This window comes from Mustela putorius, unplaced genomic scaffold, assembly GCF_011764305.1.
Source record: "Mustela putorius furo isolate JIRA1106 unplaced genomic scaffold, ASM1176430v1.1 tig00003834_pilon_pilon_pilon, whole genome shotgun sequence".
Lineage (NCBI taxonomy): Eukaryota > Metazoa > Chordata > Mammalia > Carnivora > Mustelidae > Mustela > Mustela putorius.
In genome coordinates this window covers 124,944,027-124,962,252 of record NW_025421987.1, presented here as the reverse complement: position 1 = coordinate 124,962,252, position 18,226 = coordinate 124,944,027, and the positions used below count along the sequence as shown (strand labels likewise).

The 18,226-nt window shown below is 40.2% G+C and overlaps 1 protein-coding gene across 1 annotated transcript in view; it reads left to right on the top strand.

The window, feature by feature from the left end:
* GADL1 (glutamate decarboxylase like 1) overlaps positions 1–18,226 on the top strand; it is a 180,771-nt gene that overhangs the window by 57,784 nt on the left and 104,761 nt on the right. The window contains exons 7-11 of the mRNA XM_004754305.3: positions 6,546–6,625; positions 6,746–6,800; positions 11,864–11,980; positions 17,480–17,544; positions 17,798–17,879. Coding sequence (XP_004754362.1) covers positions 6,546–6,625; positions 6,746–6,800; positions 11,864–11,980; positions 17,480–17,544; positions 17,798–17,879 — 399 coding nt within the window. The remainder of the gene's footprint in view (positions 1–6,545; positions 6,626–6,745; positions 6,801–11,863; positions 11,981–17,479; positions 17,545–17,797; positions 17,880–18,226) is intronic.

Sequence of the window (18,226 nt, the reverse complement as noted above, 5' to 3'; positions counted from 1 at the left end):
TATCTGTGTTCATCAAGTATATTGGTCTATAGCTCTCTTTTTTGATGGGATCCTTGTCTGGTTTTGGGATCAAGGTGATGCTGGCCTCATAAAATGAGTTTGGACGTTTTTCTTCCACTTCTATTTTTTTGAACAGTTTCAGGAGAATAGGAATTAGTTCTTCTTTAAATGTTTGGTAGAATTCCCCCGGGAAGCCGTCTGGCCCTGGGCTTTTGTTTGTTTGGAGATTTTTAATGACGGTTTCAATCTCCTTACTGGTTATGGGTCTGTTCAGGCTTTCTATTTCTTTCTGGTTCAGTTGTGGTAGTTTATATGTTTCTAGGAATGCATACATTTCTTCCAGATTGTCAAATTTGTTGGTGTAGAGTTGCTCATAGTATGTTCTTATAATAGTTTGTATTTCCTTGCCTTGGTGTTAGTTGTGATCTCTCCTCTTTCATTCATGATTTTATTTATTTGGGTCCTTTCTCTTTTCTTTTTGATAAGTTGGGCCAGGGGTTTATCAATTTTACTAATTCTTTCAAAGAACCAGCTCCTACTTTCGTTGATTTGTTCTATTGTTTTTTTGGTTTCTATTTCATTGATTGATGCTCTGATCTTTATGATTTCTCTTCTCCTGCTGGGCTTAGAGTTTCTTGTTCTTTCTCCAGCTCCTTTAGGTGTAGGGTTAGGTTGTGTACCTGAGACCTTTCTTGTTTCTTGAGGAAGACTTGTACCGCTATATATTTTCCTCTCAGGACTGCCTTTGTTGTGTCCCACAGATTTTGAACTGTTGTATTTTCATTATCATTTGTTTCCATGATTTTTTCCAATTCTTCTTTAATTTCCAGGTTGACCCATTCATTCTTTAGAAGGATGCTGTTTAGTCTCCATGTATTTGGGTTCTTTCCAAACTTCCTCTTGTGGTTGAGTTCTAGCTTCAGAGCATTGTGGTCTGAAAATATGCAGGGAATGATCCCAATCTTTTGATACCTGTTGAGTCCTGATTTAGGACCGAGGATGTGATCTATTCTGGAGATTGTTCCATGTGCACTAGAGAAGAATGTGAATTCTGTTGCTTTGGGATGAAATGTTCTGAATATATCTGTGATGTCCATCTGGTCCAGTGCTTCGTTTAATGCCTTTATTTCCTTGATGATTTTTGGCTTGGATGATCTGTCCATTTCAGTGAGGGGAGTGTTAAAGTCCCCTAGTATTATTGTATTATTGTTGATGTATTTCTTTGATTTTGTTATTAATTGGTTTATATATTGGGCTGCTCCCACATTGGGGGCATAGATATTTAAAATTGTTAGATCTTCTTGTTGGCCAGACCCTTTGAGTATGATATATGATATTATAGTCTTTGGCTTAAAATCTAATTGATCTGATATAAGGATTGCCACTCCTGCTTTCTTCTGATGTCCATTAGCATGGTAAATTCTTTTCCACCCCCTCACTTTAAATCTGGAGGTGTCTTCGGGCTTAAAATGAGTTTCTTGGAGGCAACATATAGATGGGTTTTGTTATTTTATCCATTCTGATACCCTGTGTCTTTTGATTGGGGCCTTAACCCATTAACATTCAGGGTAACTATTGAGAGATATGAATTTAGTGCCATTGTATTGCCTTTAAGGTGAATGTTACTGTATATTGTCTCTGTTCCTTACTGATCTACCACTTGTAGGCTCTCTCTTTGCTTAGAGGACCCCTTTCAATATTTCCTGTAGTGCTGGTTTGGTGTTTGCAAATTCTTTCAGTTTTTGTTTGTCCTGGAAGCTTTTAATCTCTCCTTCTATTTTCAATGATAACCTAGCTGGATATAGTATTCTTGGCTGCATGTTTTTCTCTTTTAGTGCTCTGAAAATATCATGCCAGCTCTTACTGGCCTGCCAGGTCTCTGTGGATAAGGCCACTGTCAATCTAATATTTTTACCATTGTATGTTACAGACTTCTTTTCCCGGGCTGCTTTCAGTATTTTCTCTTTTTCACTGAGACTTTTAAATTTTACTATTAGGTGACGGGGTGTGGGCTTATTCTTATTCATTTTGAGGGGCGTTCTCTGAACCTCCTGAATTTTGATGCTCGTTCCCTTTGCCATATTGGGGAAATTCTCCCCAATAATTCTCTCCAGTATACCTTCTGCTCCCCTCTCTCTTTCTTCTTCTGGAATCCCAATTATTCTAATGTTGTTTCATCTTATGGTGTCACTTATCACTTGAATTCTCCCCTCGTGGTCCAGTAGCTGTTTGTCCCTCTTTTGCTCAGCTTCTTTATTCTCTGTCATTTGGTCTTCAATATCACTAATTCTTTCTTCCACCTCATTTATCCTAGCAGTGAGAGCCTCCATTTTTGATTGAACCTCATTAATAGCTTTTTAAAATTCAACTTGGTTATCTTTTAGTTCTTTTATTTCTCCATAAAGGGCTTTTATATCTCCCTAGAGGGTTTCTCTAATATCTTCCATGCCTTTTTCAAGCCCAGCTAGAACCTTGAGAATTGTCATTCTGAACTCTAGATCTGACATATTACCAATGTCTGTATTGATTAGGTCCCTAACCTTTGGCACTGCCTCTTGTTCTTTTTTTTGTGGTGAATTTTTCCACCTTGTCATTTTGTCCAGCTAAGAGTATATGAAGGAGAAAGTAAAATACTAAAAGGGTGGCAACAACCCCAGGAAAATATGCTTTAACCAAATCAGAAGAGATGCCCAATCCTTAGGGGGGAGAAAGGGGATAAAAAGAGGTTCAATAAGAAAGAAAGAAAAAAAAGAAAAAAAAAGAAAAGAAAAGAATTAAAAAAAGAAAACGAATAAAGAAAAATATAAAAAAGAAAAAAATATATATTAGATAAACTAGTTAAAAATTGTTAAAAAAAGGGTAAAAGTAAAAAAAAATTAGCAGAAGAAGAGAAAAAAAATGAAAAAGAAAAAAATTAAATTAACTGCAAGACTAAAAAAATCACAGGGAGAAAGCCATGAGTTCCGTGCCTTGCTTTCTCCTCCTCTGGAATTCTGCTGCTCTCCTTTTTATTGAAACTGCACTCCTTGGTAGGTGAACTTGGTCTTGGCTGGATTTCTTGTTGATCTTCTGGGGGAGGGGCCTGTTGTAGTGATTTTCAAGTGTCTTTGCCCCAGGCGGAATTGCACTGCCCTTACCAGGGCCCGGGCTGAGTAATGGGCTCGGGTTTGCTTTCAGGAGCTTTTGTTCCCTGAGTGGAACAGGAATACAAATGGGGGCCTCCTGGTCTCCGGCCCGGAGGAGCCGAGAGCCCAGGGCCCCACTCCTCAGTGCACCCTCAGAGAACAGCGCCCAGTTACTCCCGTCTGTCTACCTCCGGCCGTGCTCCGAGCTCACGTAACCTGCGGCTGGCTCAAGGTAGCCCCGAGCTGTGAGCTTACTGTCGGCTCTGTCTCTGTAGCCGGCTTTCCCATTCCAATACCCTGAAGCTCTGCGACACTCAGACACCCCCGATCCTTCTGTGACCCTGCGGGGCATGAGGCCACGCTGACCCCGCGTGGGCTTCGCCCGGGTTTAGCCTCTGGAGTGATATCCCTCAGCGGAACAGACTTTTAAAAGTCCCGATTTTGTGCTCCGTTGCTCTGCCGCTTGCCATAGCCGGCCCCTCCCCCCAGGGTCTATCTTCCTGTTGCTTTGGATTCACTTCTCCGCCAGTCCTACCTTTCAGAAAGTGGTTGTTTTTCTGTTTCCAGAATTGCTGTTCTTCTTCTCTTCGATATGCCGATGGATTTGCAGGTGTTTGCAATCTTTAGAAAAGCTATCTAGCTGATCTCCTGCTAGCTGATGTAGTCTCAGCCTGCTACTTCTCCTCCATCTTGACTCCTCCTCGGTTTTGATTGTAATTTAACCATCCACGGAGACTTGGAGCATCATGCTAGAGCTCCCCACACTGTCTGTATATCCACAGTGACTTCCCTAGGCTGAGTAGGAACCAAAAAAGAGAAGGGACTTTGGAGAAAAGTAATAAAAGTAATAATCTAGGGCTTGATTAGCATTTAAATATGAATTCCTTGAATTTAAGGAAATTGTAGTTTAGAATCCACGTTCTTTTGAGAATCAGCATAAAATAGTGATCATGGTCTGCTACTAAAAAGCCAAGGGAGAAGAGAAACCCTTACCTCCCAGGCCAGCCAGCAATCGGCCTAGTTCCTCTCTAACAGGATAGAGGCTGGGATGGGGCGGGAGAGACCAGGGTACAGTTCTCAAGGTCATGCCTCCTCACATACCTCATTCATTTACCCTATTCATGGTCCTTCTGTCTTGGCGAATTTGACCGGAGTTTGGATGCTAATGGGGTTGTTCTTCACCAGTGAGCAGGTACTTTTTAGGACCTTAGGCCAAGCATAGAGTAGCCCACCTGCTTTGGGAACAGAGCCAGCTGTGTGCTCTTGGAGAGGTCCCTGGACTGCATTCCTTTTCTTCACTCCCCGACAGGGGACACTCACAGACCCTAGTTTCCGCACCACCTGGAGCTCATTTGAGCGTCAAATTAGTCCAAGTGCCCAGCACACTGTCTGTGGGAGGGAAAAGCCACGGCTTCCTGGGAAACCCAAGGTCACAGAAAAAATCCTTGCAGGAGCCAGAAAGGAAAACCTCAGGGCATTTCTGTCTTTCATAGAGGCACTTGCCGTTTCATGGTCATAGGAGTAAATGCCCACTGAAATGTTTGTGTCTTCTGTAGACAAATGAAACCCAGTGGGGGAGACTGGGTCTTAGAACGAACAACTGACTTATCTTTTGCCAGAGATGGGAGCAAACACATTTGTTTCAAAATGGAAGCCCTTAGTTCTAAGCTCTGGTTTTCTAGGTTTTTTTTTCTCTCCTTGAAACTACTCAGCACATCTGAAGCATTACCTTCTTTCTTTTCTTCTTTTTCTTTTCTCTCCTCCAGGGCTCTTTTCCTCTCTGATGCCTTTAGATATTTAGACTTCAGTTTTACACACATTTTTTTTTTAATCTGTCTCTATCCATTTGAGATTGACATTGGACTCTACTTTGCCCTGAGATAACCAAAGACAGCTCCACTGAGGCTACTTTTTCACGAGATTACCGGTTTTTAAATTCAGCAGACCCATTGGTTGGGGACACTGTTTTCCAGGTCTAAGCAATGTGCTTTTCCTTAATGACAGGTGCCAGTGGGATAGGCTACTACTTCTCACTATGAGATCAATAGTTGATTGTTGAAGTCCAAGTCTCTGGTGAGAAATAATTCAGCTTGGCAATGTCATCCTAGCTATGGTGGGCTGATATAGCAAGTAAAGAATTAATTACATTTTCATGTACACAATTACTCCTCAATATGCATATGTTCTTGTACCAACTTGAAATGAATGCATCTTACAGGCATTTGGCCGTGTCCTAGTTGATACTTGAAATTAATTATTTAGGATGGTTTCATTTTTCCTGATGGTGTTACTTCTGCATTTATTTTTACACAGTTTTAAAAAAAAAAAGAGCTTCCAATAAAACTCTCTTGACAAAAGAAGAAAAAAAATTACCACATTTGAGGGAATATATCAAGTTAAGTGTGAAGGCATGACTACTCTCTTAATGTATTCATACCTACAAATTAAATTACTAAGGGTTTTTGGTATAATAATGTCCTTTAGCACCTTCATTTTTCTGGCACGAGAAAGAATTAATTGACCACCTGTCCACACTAATGTATAAAGAGTGACATCTCCAATGTTTGAATGCTAATTATTTTATAGGCTTTATGTAGTAGAGAAGAAAAGGCCCCCAAATCTCAGTCATATACTACCATTTCCAGTAAAAACTAGACCAGACCTAATTCCAAAACCTTCTATTTGTCTCATGTTCATGCCAGGGCTTCATAAAGTAAGGTGCCCATAAATTATTATTACTTTTGTTATTACAATTTTAGCCACCTTCCTCTGTGTTTAATTTCAGTCTAACATTCAGTATTAAACAAGATCGGTCCAGTGTCTGGTCAGCATTTATAACCCATTATTCGCTCTTGAAAAAAATTAAAATCTTCTGTAGTTTGCGACTGCAAATTTGAGATGGAGTCTCACTCCCTCCTTGGAGGGTTTTGAGTCAGCAGTGGACTAGCTTCTGTTTCCATTAATGGTGAGTCTTATTAGTAGCATCAGGAGAAACTTCTCTCAATGTTAGGGGAAAACAACAGCCTCCAGGGGCCATGTTTGTTCCCTAGGCCAGGCTCTGTGCTAAGCCCTTTCCGTAGATTAACCCATTTAATTCTATGAAAAGCAGATGGATTAGACCCCGATACACCCACCTCCAATTAGCAAATTGAGGCTTGGAGAGTGTACATTATTTCTCAAGATTCCATAGCTGCAACAAGGGGAAAACGTGAAATTAAAGCCTGGTTTCTCTGGGCCCAAACAAAGTCAATGTTTTCAACCGGTATGTTAAGGAGTTCATTTGAATTATTACTTTCTTTTTCTTTTATGCAAAAACGTTCCAAAGATTGGGCTTCACCATATGACTTTAGATAATAAGCAGTAGTTTTTTCAAGCTTTGTATTCATGTTTTCCTTTTCCCCCTTGTCCCTTTTCATTTAGTGTCATTACTCTATGAAGAAAGCAGCCTCCTTTCTTGGGATTGGTACAGAGAATGTTTGCTTTGTGGAAACAGATGGAAGGTAATGGGGACAGGATCTGGAAGCCTGGTGGGCGGAGGGGGAATTCATACTTTTTAAAAAACAGTACCAGTGTCTGTTCACGCTAAACATAACTGAGTACCTCAAATCTGTGTCTCCTAGAGGTAAAATGATACCTGCGGAACTGGAGAGGCAAATCTGGCAAGCCAGCAAAGAGGTGAGATGGGAGAAAAAGAGGGGAAGAAAAAAGTAGGCATGCATCTGGACATAAGGGAAGGAATGCAAGCAGCTAGACCCGTTTCTGTGTGTGGGAGAGAGAAGAGAGCTTGTTAGAATTAAAATAGGGAAACTCATTTACAGATGTTCTATTTCCAGGTGCTTGGGCTCTCCATGTTCTGTGCAGTTTCTCAGATGTTCTCATTCCAAGGTGGCTGGAGCCTATTAAAACACTGACTGACATCACCATATTACCAATTCTTGCCTAGAATTAGCTTTAAAAGATAAGCCCAGCCTCTCCAGCAGGGCGCCTGCATCCACTTCCTTACCTAACACTGGGCTGAGAGCTCTGGAGGTCAGGCCAACTGTCTCTGGGTTGCCTTCAAAATGATCTCGATTTCTGATCAATCTATGCTCCAGGTTGCTTCCAAGGTCCATCGCAAAAACCATCATCCTGTCTTGGGTCTGTGTCTAGTCTGTCATCTCTGACAGAATGTCTGCTTTTCCATAGCTACCACGATATAGTAAAGCTGGCATGTCCATTGGTGGGGGAGGCAAGGTCTTGCCCCACCCACCTGCTATACTCCAGCCAAGGCGGGCCCCGACATCTGCTTGTAGGTGCGCCATTGCTTTGGTGGAAGCCATCTTGATTCTTCCACCAAAAGCCTGCTGGATTAGGTGCGCCTGCTTTACTGCTTCCTTCCAATCCCACCACAGCTCTCACTGGTTTTGGAGCATCAGACTATTCCCCCACAGGCTTTGGAGCATCAGACTATTCCCGCACAGGTTTCTAGTAGGTAGCAACAGAGTCGGGTGTGAAACTGCTAAAACTGCTGAAAACTGAAAAACCCAGTTTTGAGCTGGGATAGAAGTATATTTCTCCTTAAAAAAAAAAAAGAAAGAAAGAAAATACATATATATATTTGAGAGAGTGAGAGAGAGAGAGAATACAAGCAGGGGGAGAGGCGGACAGAGGGAGAAGCAGACTCCCCACTGAGCAGGGAGCCTGATGCATGACTTGATCCCAGGACCCTGGGTTCATGACCTGAATAAAGGCCATATGCTTAACTGACTGAACAATCCAGGCCCCCGGAAGTATATCTCTCTTTACAGAATTTCACACCCTAAGAAGGATAGACTCTTTTATTTTTATTTTTTGTTTTAATACATTTCTGCTATTTTAGTCTTTGTTTTTTAATTTTTCATAAAAATCACCTTGTCACCAGAGCATGCCAGTTCACTGTATCTGGTTTGAAATTCTCTACTTAAAAATTCTGCCTTTATTACAGGTGTACTGGCTTCAGTGTGTGTCTTTAGATCCATGCTTATCTTTTTTTTTTTTTTTTTTTTTTTAACATTACAATGATGAGAGGACTTGCAAGCTGTCTGGTGAGACAGATTATCAGATTTCATTCACTCTTGGGTAAAATTCTGTATTATAACCTGTTTGTTCTGCTGTGAACCACAGATATTGTGTTCTAATTTTATCTTTTTTTTCTTGTTTTATCTTCTACAGAAATTCCTATCAAAGGGAACTTTGTTTATGTCATTAATTCTTGTTGGTGGCCATGGGGGCGGGGGAGGAAGTTTTGATTGTTCTTTCTATATGGTTCATATGATTCCTTCCTCTCTCCCCCCTCTCTTTTTCTCTCTTTCTTTCCTTCTTGAATTATGATCTTTTCATCTTGGAAAATTTCAAATATATAAAAACCAATATAATGAGCCTCTGTATACCCATCATGCAACTTCAGTAACTGAGCTTCTGCTCTGTTCTGTCTCTACCCCATCCCCTCCCACCACCACTAGATTAGCTGAAGCCAATCTCACACATCATACTGTCTGATCTATAAATAGTTCAGTTTATCTGTCAAAAGGTATGTACTCTCTTTATTAAAAAAAGTAAAATCCCACACACCATTACAAGAAATAAATTCTTAGTATCATCAAATTTTCATTCTGGATTAAAATTTTCCTATTGCTTTTTTTTTTAATAGTTGACTTGTTTGAATTAAAAATTCAAGGTCCATATGTTGCATTTGGTTGATTCATCACACCAATCTTTTCTGATCTGTACCTTCTCCCTCCTCCTTTTTTTCTTTCCCTGCAATTGATCTGTTAAAGAAACCAAGTCTTTTATGCTGTCGAGTTGTCTACATTGTGTATTTTGTAGATTATGTCAGGAATTTGAGAATCTAGGTGCTCCCTCCACTGTACACCCCATCTGTTCTCTGTATTTCCTGTAATTTGGCAGTAGGATCTTGAGACTCAGGAAGGCCTCACAGGTGGCTTTCTGTCCTTCACTCAGGACACATCTCCGATCTCGTTTTGCATTGGTTCTGGCATCATGGGTCCATCTGTTATAGAGCTCGGCATCAGCTGCTTACCTCGTGAATTTTGCTCCCATTGATGATCATCGTCTAGACTCATTATTTCATTAGGTGATGTTCTCATTTGTTCTCTCATTCCTCCTTCATTTATTGGTAGGCTTACAACCATAAAGGAAAAGCTTCCCTCATTCGTACTTGGTTTCCCTAGGGAAAATGTTTGCACAACCAGGGCAGGATAAATGTTTGATTCTTTCCCCATGTGTACCAGTTTTCAGAATAGTGTGTTAGTTGCCTAGCATCTCCTAAAGATAGCCAAAACCATTTTTCTTTTTTAGAATCATTAAGGATAATCTAGCATATTTGATGTTTTATTCCACTGCAGTCATTATTATTTTCATTGTTCAAATTTTTGTTTGTTTTGACAATGAAAGACCATGAAACTGACATATCCTGAAGTTGAGAACTTGAAAAGAGAAGTTTTGAAAAAGTGAAAATTGCTTTAGGCACATTTAAAAGTAGGGCCATGGAGTGAGAGTTGGTATCTCTCCTCAGTGTTCTTTCAAGTTAGTTAAAACTTGAGCCTGGATTTTCCAAGGACAGATCTTGCATCCGTACTGAGATAATACCTGGTGATTAAGTTTTGTTTTTTGGTTTTCTGTTTTTTTGTTTTTTGTTTTTGTTTTATTTTGTTTTTCAGTAGCTTCAGACCTAGATCTTTTGTTTCAAGCTTTGAACTCATATTGCTATAGATGTGGGGATAGTACATCAATTTTTTTTTTCTGCTGTGATTCAGTTCCCTGGCCCAGTGCAATCCATTAAAAATCTGTTGAGCAGTGACCTTTACTTGATGCCATTCCAAAGATGGTGAAAACCATGGAAGCTTCAGAGATTCTAAAGATCTCATGAAAAGATCAGACTCATATAACCACCGAATGTTTGAAAGCACTTTTGTGTATGGGTGTTTCAGATAACAAACTTTCTTAGGGAATACAGCTCATCAGCAGCCCACAATCAATACTGTTTCCACTGATTTTTCTCATTAATAGCAGAAGATACGAAAAAGGAAAAAAAAAATGGAAGGTTAAATCCAAATCACAAAAGTTTGATTTCTGAGGCCTGATATTTATAGCTAGGTTGTTAAAAAGGTGAGGAAAACTCATTAATAAGCTATAATAGATTGCAAAAGTATTTTCTCACTACTGCCAAGGTGTCACATCGTTTACGAGGAACAGTCCAAACATTAAAGACACCTTCCATGTTTTTAGGTAATTGCTTTTTCTCTTCCTTTTAATGATTGATGTAAATCCGGTCTCATTTTATTTTGGTCGCTTGCATGATAAAGATGTAATCTGTGGACAGTTGAGTACGGGAAAGAATTCCCAAAGTGGGTGGTTCCCCAGGAGCTCTACCCACCCACTGGTCCCTGTGGACTGGATTCCATAGGTCACAACATCTCCCCAGAAGGCAAATGGATTCACTGGGTACTGTTGTTTTGTTTCCTGTGCATCTTGGTTTAAAGATGGGGCCCAAGTATCTTTGCTCTGCCCCACTTTCCACTGAGAAATAACTTCTTTCTGTCAAAGGTCAGCTAAATGGGAAGGAGTCTGGTTCAAAAGGAATAACTTCTGGCATTAAATGGGACATAAAAATATATTGCAAGAACAACTGCACTTTAAAATAAAACTGAGAGAACAAAATGACTCCATCTTAAATGGAAGGTAAAATTACTTTTATAGGCAGGGAACGTTCTTGTCACTTAGTCCTCAAGGGCTCTAGAGTCTTAGGATTCTTGTCCCTTACCCCACCTCTACATTGTCTGCAAATTGCTGCAAGGCACTTCCACGGTGAGCAATGCCTCTTTGCTGACATGCTGGGGCAATTCTGTGGGCAAGCAATCTCATGTACTTCCATCTACCTGGCTGCTATAAAGTTCCTTACGGGGCCAAGGTGCTTGGCTATCTTGGCCAGAATTACCGTCCACCTCTGTGTGTTCCCACAGTCTCCCTTCTCCCCCACCCTTCACCTCCATTGCCCTCTGGCACCTGTGCACTTTACAAGCTGCAGCCATCAGCTGTGTGAAGAGGCAGAATCATGGTAGGAGTGATGCAGGTTCTCTTTTCTAGAACATTCTAATGGATTTCTCTGTTGGGCCATCATTTTGCAGAGTGTATCCCAATGAGGTTACACTATCCCAGTTTAATGGCAATTTGTACTTATCACTCTCTTTGTTTTGTAACTGCACTTACCTGATAAGGAGACAGGCAAACGGGCCTCCACGGTTTGCACCTGGAGCTGTTTATTTTCGGATCATCCTTACTTTTATTTCACAGAGGTGTAACAATGCTGGCACTCAGGCCTCAGTGAATCACCCCCAAAAGGAGGTAGGAATCACACAGAAGGCCATTTTTTCATTGCAGCAGAAGTTACTCACTTTGTATGTGGGAAATATAAAGAACAGAAAACACTTCAGGAAGAAAATGAAAGTAAAACCAGTTAACAGTGCATATGGAGTTGGGACAAAGGACTCTTGTTGTCACAGCATTGTCTAGGTTTCCTTGACCTCTTGGAATGGACAAGCAGCCATATTGTGGAGAAGCTGAAAAACACCCTATCTGAGTCATTACCTCCAAAGGAACCAGATAAATTTCTGGTTGCTTAACTGTTACGTTCATCCACCTATTACAGGACAAACTTAGTGCTAATGGTGATGGTTCTTGTTTGCGTGTCCTCCTCACAGGGAGCAGCTCCATTTCTCGTCTGTGCCACGTCTGGTACAACTGTTTTGGGAGCCTTTGATCCTCTGGATGAAATAGCAGACATCTGTGAGAGACACGGTCTCTGGCTTCATGTGGACGTAAGTGCATTTGTGTGTACACTTTGGTTTAACTTTCTAGTCTGTTTGTATCTTTGCTGGGAAGTCCTTTGTGTTCTCAGAAACTAGACATGAGGTCCCTGGCTACTTTTATTTAAGCATGTATTTCTAATCAAGGGAAATAAATCTGCCATTTTCCATAAGGTAATAAAGAAGAAGATCCCAAGTCTTAATGTAAATTTTGGTTTTGTTCTCCAGATTCCATTTTATTTCCTCTTCTCCTGTGAACCATTCTCTTTGGTCCCTTGAATCTACTGTCATTGCGGCAGGGACATACTGAACTACAAAATCAAGAGACCTTGACTTTGGGCTCCAATTGGCCTCTTCTTCATTGCAACTTTAGCTGTTCAGGCTTTCATTTAACTTACAGAGAAGAGTGGCTGATGTGGTCTATAAAGTCTTCTAGCTCTGACGTTACATGATTCCAATCAGCTGGAAAATGCAAACAGCTGCATTACATAATTGCCTGTTATAATTAAAGCAGGTTTTATCTGGATCCATGATAAATAATTATTTGAGGGACATCAGGATAACTTACATTCTTCATAATTTTCTGACTTTAAGAATTGGCTTTTTTTTCTTAATTAATTTTGTAAGTCCTGGGGTGGTTCATAATAATTTTTTCCTTAATTAAAGGTAACTATTCAAGTTCTACTCATCTAGAGTTAAAAATTTGCATTCAGACAGTTATGAATACTTACTGAGCTTTTGGGTTTTTTTTTTTTTTTTCTTTCTTTCTTTCTTTTCTTTTGGTAAAACCAGGAATTAATTAGTTTGATTCAAACCAATAGAAGGGATGGTTGACAGTATAGGGAACTTTCTTCTGGTGAGAGATTCATAGCCTCCTTAGCAGAAAAAAAAAGAACACTATTTTTGACTTTTTGAATGGAAGGTAATGGCACTTGGGGGATATACCTGCACATACTTTTATAGTTTGTATGATCTTATGCTTTCAAAGTAAAGTGTGTTACAGAGAGAATTTTTCAGCAGCTCAAGTCTCTCATTAAGCATATGCTAATACTCGCCATGATATAAAGCTCCCTCGAGTTACAGGCTCTATTAGTATGCCAGTGGCAATCCTTCAGGTAGATTATTTGTGACTTTAAATGGGATTGTAGCATTTGTATCTGTTCACATTTCAACTTTTATCTTATTGATTTTTATAGACTTCGGAGCATAATAATACATTATTCCTAAAAGATAATATGAAGTGAGTACTTTGTGACTGTGGAAATAAGGAGGAAAAATCAAATCTATCAGCAGTTATACTGAAAATTCCATTCTCATAAAAGAAACATCAAATATGGATTATATAGTTTATGCAAAGCAGACCAAGTACAGTAGTTTCTAAATTGAGAGTGAGATTAAGAGACTTAAGAGAGGCTCAGAGAGAATTGTGACTTACAAGTATGAATGAAAACCTCCTTAGATTTTCTTAAAAAAAAAAAAAAAACTGAAGGTGGAATTTTTGAACGAAACACTTTTATAAGGAAATGTTTAAGCCACACAAATTATTAAGGTTTGCACACAGTAAGCATCTAGTAGTATTAGACAAAATTCGACAGTAGTTTAGCTGACCTGGTAAAGAAATTAGCTCTCGCATTGAGGTAATATTCACTCATGCTTTAATATTACAGGCTGGATATAAGGTAGTATTACATTATATTATTATAATAATAATATTGAACCTGCTGATAACATTTGATAAAGGGGTATGTGGCTTATCTTGAAGAAAATTCATATACTACATATAGTTTATTAACTTTAAAGATAAAAATCAACAAAATTCCACAGTTTGGCGACCGTGGCCATTGCTGCTATAAACATTGTGGTACAGATGGCCCTTCTTTTCACTACCTCTGTATCTTTGGGGTAAATACCCAGTAGTGCAATTGCAGGGTCATAGGGAAGCTCTATTTTTAATTTCTTGAGGAATCTCCACACTGTTCTCCAAAGAGGCTGTACCAACTTGCATTCCCACCAACAGTGTAAGAGGGTTCCCCTTTCTCCACATCCCCTCCAACACATGTTGTTTCCTGTCTTATTAATTTTGACCATTCTAACTGGTGTAAGGTGATATCTCAATGTGGTTTTAATTTGAATCTCCCTGATGGCTAGTGATGATGAACATTTTTTCATGTGTCTGATAGCCATTTGTATGTCTTCAATGGAGAAGTCTCTGTTCATATCTTCTGCCCATTTTTTGATTTGCTTTTCCGTTTTGTGTGTGTTGAGTTTGAGGAGTTCAAGATGTCCTTCAATGGATGAATGGATAAGGAAGATGTGGTCCATATACACTATGGAGTATTATGCCTCCATCAGAAAGGATGAATACCCAACTTTTGTAGCAACATGGATGGGACTGGAAGAGATTATGCTGAGTGAAATAAGTCAAGCAGAGAGAGTCAATTATCATATGGTTTCACTTATTTGTGGAGCATAACAAATAGCATGGAGGACATGGGGAGTTAGAGAGGAGAAGGGAGTTGGGGGAAATTGGAAGGGGAGGTGAATCATGAGAGACTATGGACTCTGAAAAACAATCTGAGGGGTTTGAATTGGTGGGTGGGTAGGAGGTTGGGGGTACCAGGTAGTGGGTATTATAGAGGGCACGGATTGCATGGAGCACTGGGTGTGGTGAAAAAATAATGAATACTGTTATGCTGAAAATAAATAAAAAATAAATTTAAAAAACCAACAAAATTGCAGTAGTCACCTTGGCCTGCTTGAAATTTTCTATAAAATACTTTAAAAACCCTTTAAAAAACTGGCATCTAGTTTTTTTTTTTTTTAAATGCAATTATGGTTACTGATCCTCATGGATATTTCGTAAAACTGAGTTGCCCTGCATAGTAAACATTTTATTAATCTAAGATATACTGATTTTGTTTACATTTTAACATAGCTGAAGGTCTTATGTTGATGTCTTTTGTTTTCTTTCTTTGGGGTACACTAAAATGGTGACTCTTCCATTGGATGGTGTCTTATATTTGATTAATTACAAGATTAATTAATTCTGCATATTTACACAATTTCATAAGGAGAACTTTAGTTTTCTTTTTCTCTGGGAGGGCAGATGTTACTTCAGCCTCTGCCTCAGACTAGAAAGCTCTGGCTGGTCCTGCTTCTCTCTGAGGCAGAGGCTGTGGCTGCTGCAAAGATTGGTGCTCCCAGGGGAGTGTCCTGACATGCCTTAGGCACTCTTCTTCCAAGTTCCAGGGGAGGTAGCAAACACTGTATTTAAAGTCGGGGGGGCGGGGGGGCCTTTAGAAGCTGCTAGATCTCAATTCCACCCTTGCTTCCACTTCCTTGTGTGGACTGGGCTTATGATTTCTTTCTTTCTTTTTTTTTTTTTTCTTTTTAAAGATTTTATTTCTTTATTTGACAGACAGAGATCACAAGTAGGCAGAGAGGCAGGCAGAGAGAGAGGAAGGGAAGCAGGCTCCCTACTGAGCAGAGAGCTGGATGTGGGGCTTGATCCCAGCACCCTGGGATCATGACCTGAGCTGAAGGCAGCAGCTTTTTTTTTTTTTTAAATAATGTATTTTCTTTTTAAATTTCTTTTCAGCGTAACAGTATTCATTGTTTTGCACCACACCCAGTGCTCCATGCAATCTGTGCCCTCTCTAATACCCACCACCCGGTTCCCCCAAGCTCCCACCCCCCTGCCCCTTCAAAACCCTCAGATTGTTTTTCAGAGGCAGTGGCTTTAACCCACTGAGCCACCCAGGAGGCCCTGATTTATTTCTTAACTAACGAATTAAAGAGAAATATGTTAAGTAAACTGGTAAGTGTGGTGCCTAACAGGTAATCATAGCTCCATAAATGACGGCCCTCCCTGAGGTGAAAAACCTTGCTTCTTCAACATTTGGGTAATTGGTTTGCTCTTTTGAGGACTACGTCTGTGATGGAGCTGACCTGCCAAGCTCCTCTAAACTAGGGAGCTAATGCCTCGAAAGAGTTGACATGATTTGAAAAACTAGCACTAGCATTGGGGGTATTTGTTTGCTTTTTTGGGAGGAAGAGGAGGCAGAAGGTGGTGCAGGAGAAGGGAAGGTGTGAGAGTGTGGTGTGTGAGACTCCTGAGCTCCTCTCTTTCTGTTACCCTCAGCTCTCATGCTACATTCTACCATGTGGCCCTAAGCTATGATGTTATCCTGAAGCAGGAATGGGCTTTGGCTCCCAGATCTAATACTTAATGCCTGTGAGACCTCGGACAAGTCAGCTTCCACCTTTGAATGTTAGTTTTTCTACCAAAAATTTGAGGCAATAATGGTTCCATTCCCAATGTAACATTGTAACATTATAGGGGTTCAATAACCGTGGAGGTGTTCAACACAGCCCAAGCTGGTCCCCTCATATCCCCTTACAGCCATCACCCTTCCTGGCCCTACAGAATGAAACTTAGAATTCTGCTCAATTGCAGGGACCAGTCTGACTTCCTTATGACTCACATTGATTCCCCCTCTCTTCCCTCCAGACTTCCTGACAGTGGGGTTTCCTTGCATTTCCTATTCTCAGTCATTTTGTTCTTTGTTCATAATGTATAAGTCTCCAGTGGACATCTTCCCCAAGTCCCAGGCTTCTTTTCTCTCATTCTTAGGTTTTTGATTTGCGAATATTTCTGAAAGCTATTTGGCTGAAAAGATCCAATTAATAGGATCCATCTAAGCCCTTCCTCATGGGCCGGGAGTTCCTCTGTACCCCTCTATCCACCCTGTCAAGCATGTGCTCATTCATTATTCAGAAAGCCACCCCCCAGCCCATGCCTCGCTATCAGCATTTGCACGTTGTGTCTGCAAGAATGACAGCCAGCATTGCAAAGGATATTGTCTATTTTATTCTCAAATACAGAGAACAAACTGGTGGTTGCCACACAGGTGGGTGCAGGGAGGTGAAATATGCGAAAGGTATAAAAGGCACAGAATTCCTGTTATAAAATAAATCACAGAGATGCAGAGTACAGCATATTGACTATAGTCAATAATATTGTACTGACGATGTATGGTGACAGATGGTGACTACACTTATCTTGGTGAGCCCGTGGTAATGTACAGAAGTGTCAAATTACTATGCTGTACATTTGAAACTAATAGAAGATGGTATGTCAGCTATGTTTCAATAATGACACTGAAAAATAAAAACGAAGGAGATTGTCTATTTCAGATTCTAGATTGGAGAAGGAATGGACTGGGTCTTTCAAGTTACTTTTTTGTCCACACACCAGCCAACAGGCTAATACACCAATTTCTTTATGCTGTGTGAATTTAAATCCTAAGGGTCTGTGGGAGGCCAGCTACCGTGATGAGGCTCTGTTGACCTAAGTGAGAGGCAGTGAGCACAAGTGTTTGGAGTGTTTATGGCTTAATGTGGGCTTACAACAAAGTATTAAGGTTGTCCCTCAGAGTTTTTTATGACAATGAACTGGGGAACACATAACATTGAAATAACATTGTTGCATTTATGTAAATATCTCAACAGGCTTCTTGGGGTGGCTCAGCTTTGATGTCCAGAAAGTACCGGAAGCTTCTGCAGGGCATCCACAGGTAAGTGTTTTGGGGCCCAGCACCTCTTATTTAGACAAGGGAAACTCTCTGGGTCTTGCATACTTAAGTGACATTGTGACAACCCAGAGACGAAGTGACTGTTTTACTTCAAAACTCCAAGCTCCCCAAAGAACTCAAATCAGCAACCCAGTTGAGGGTTTGAATACGTGTGCTGCTAAGGAAAGTAATTTTTCCTCCAGTGGAAGCTCATTAAGTTGCCCCCTTCCCGTGTACTTTTTCTTTTGCATAACAGAGCTGACTCTGTGGCCTGGAACCCCCACAAGATGCTGATGGCCGGAATTCAGTGCTGCGCTCTCCTCGTAAAAGACAAATCTGTAAGTTTTCCTCTTCTGGCCTTTGGGCTTCTGAGGGGGTTAAACTACCATGTTTGCAGAGGGCTTGCTTTTGCTTACATTTTGATGCTTTTGGACCGATATAGATGAAGGTCTTTGGTAAATGTTGGTGGCATGGAAAGGAAAAATAAATAGACTCAGATAAAAAAAAAAATCTAGTGTTTCTGCTCAGGTGATTTTGTGGATTAGATCTCGGTATTATATAACCTCATTAGTTACAGCAAAATGGTCTCTCTTGCCCTCATTTGGATTATATTTTAAACCTCAGTTTTAAACATTGCCAACATTTTGTTCTTCTTGATTAAGTCTGGGATTTAAGTTATCTTGAA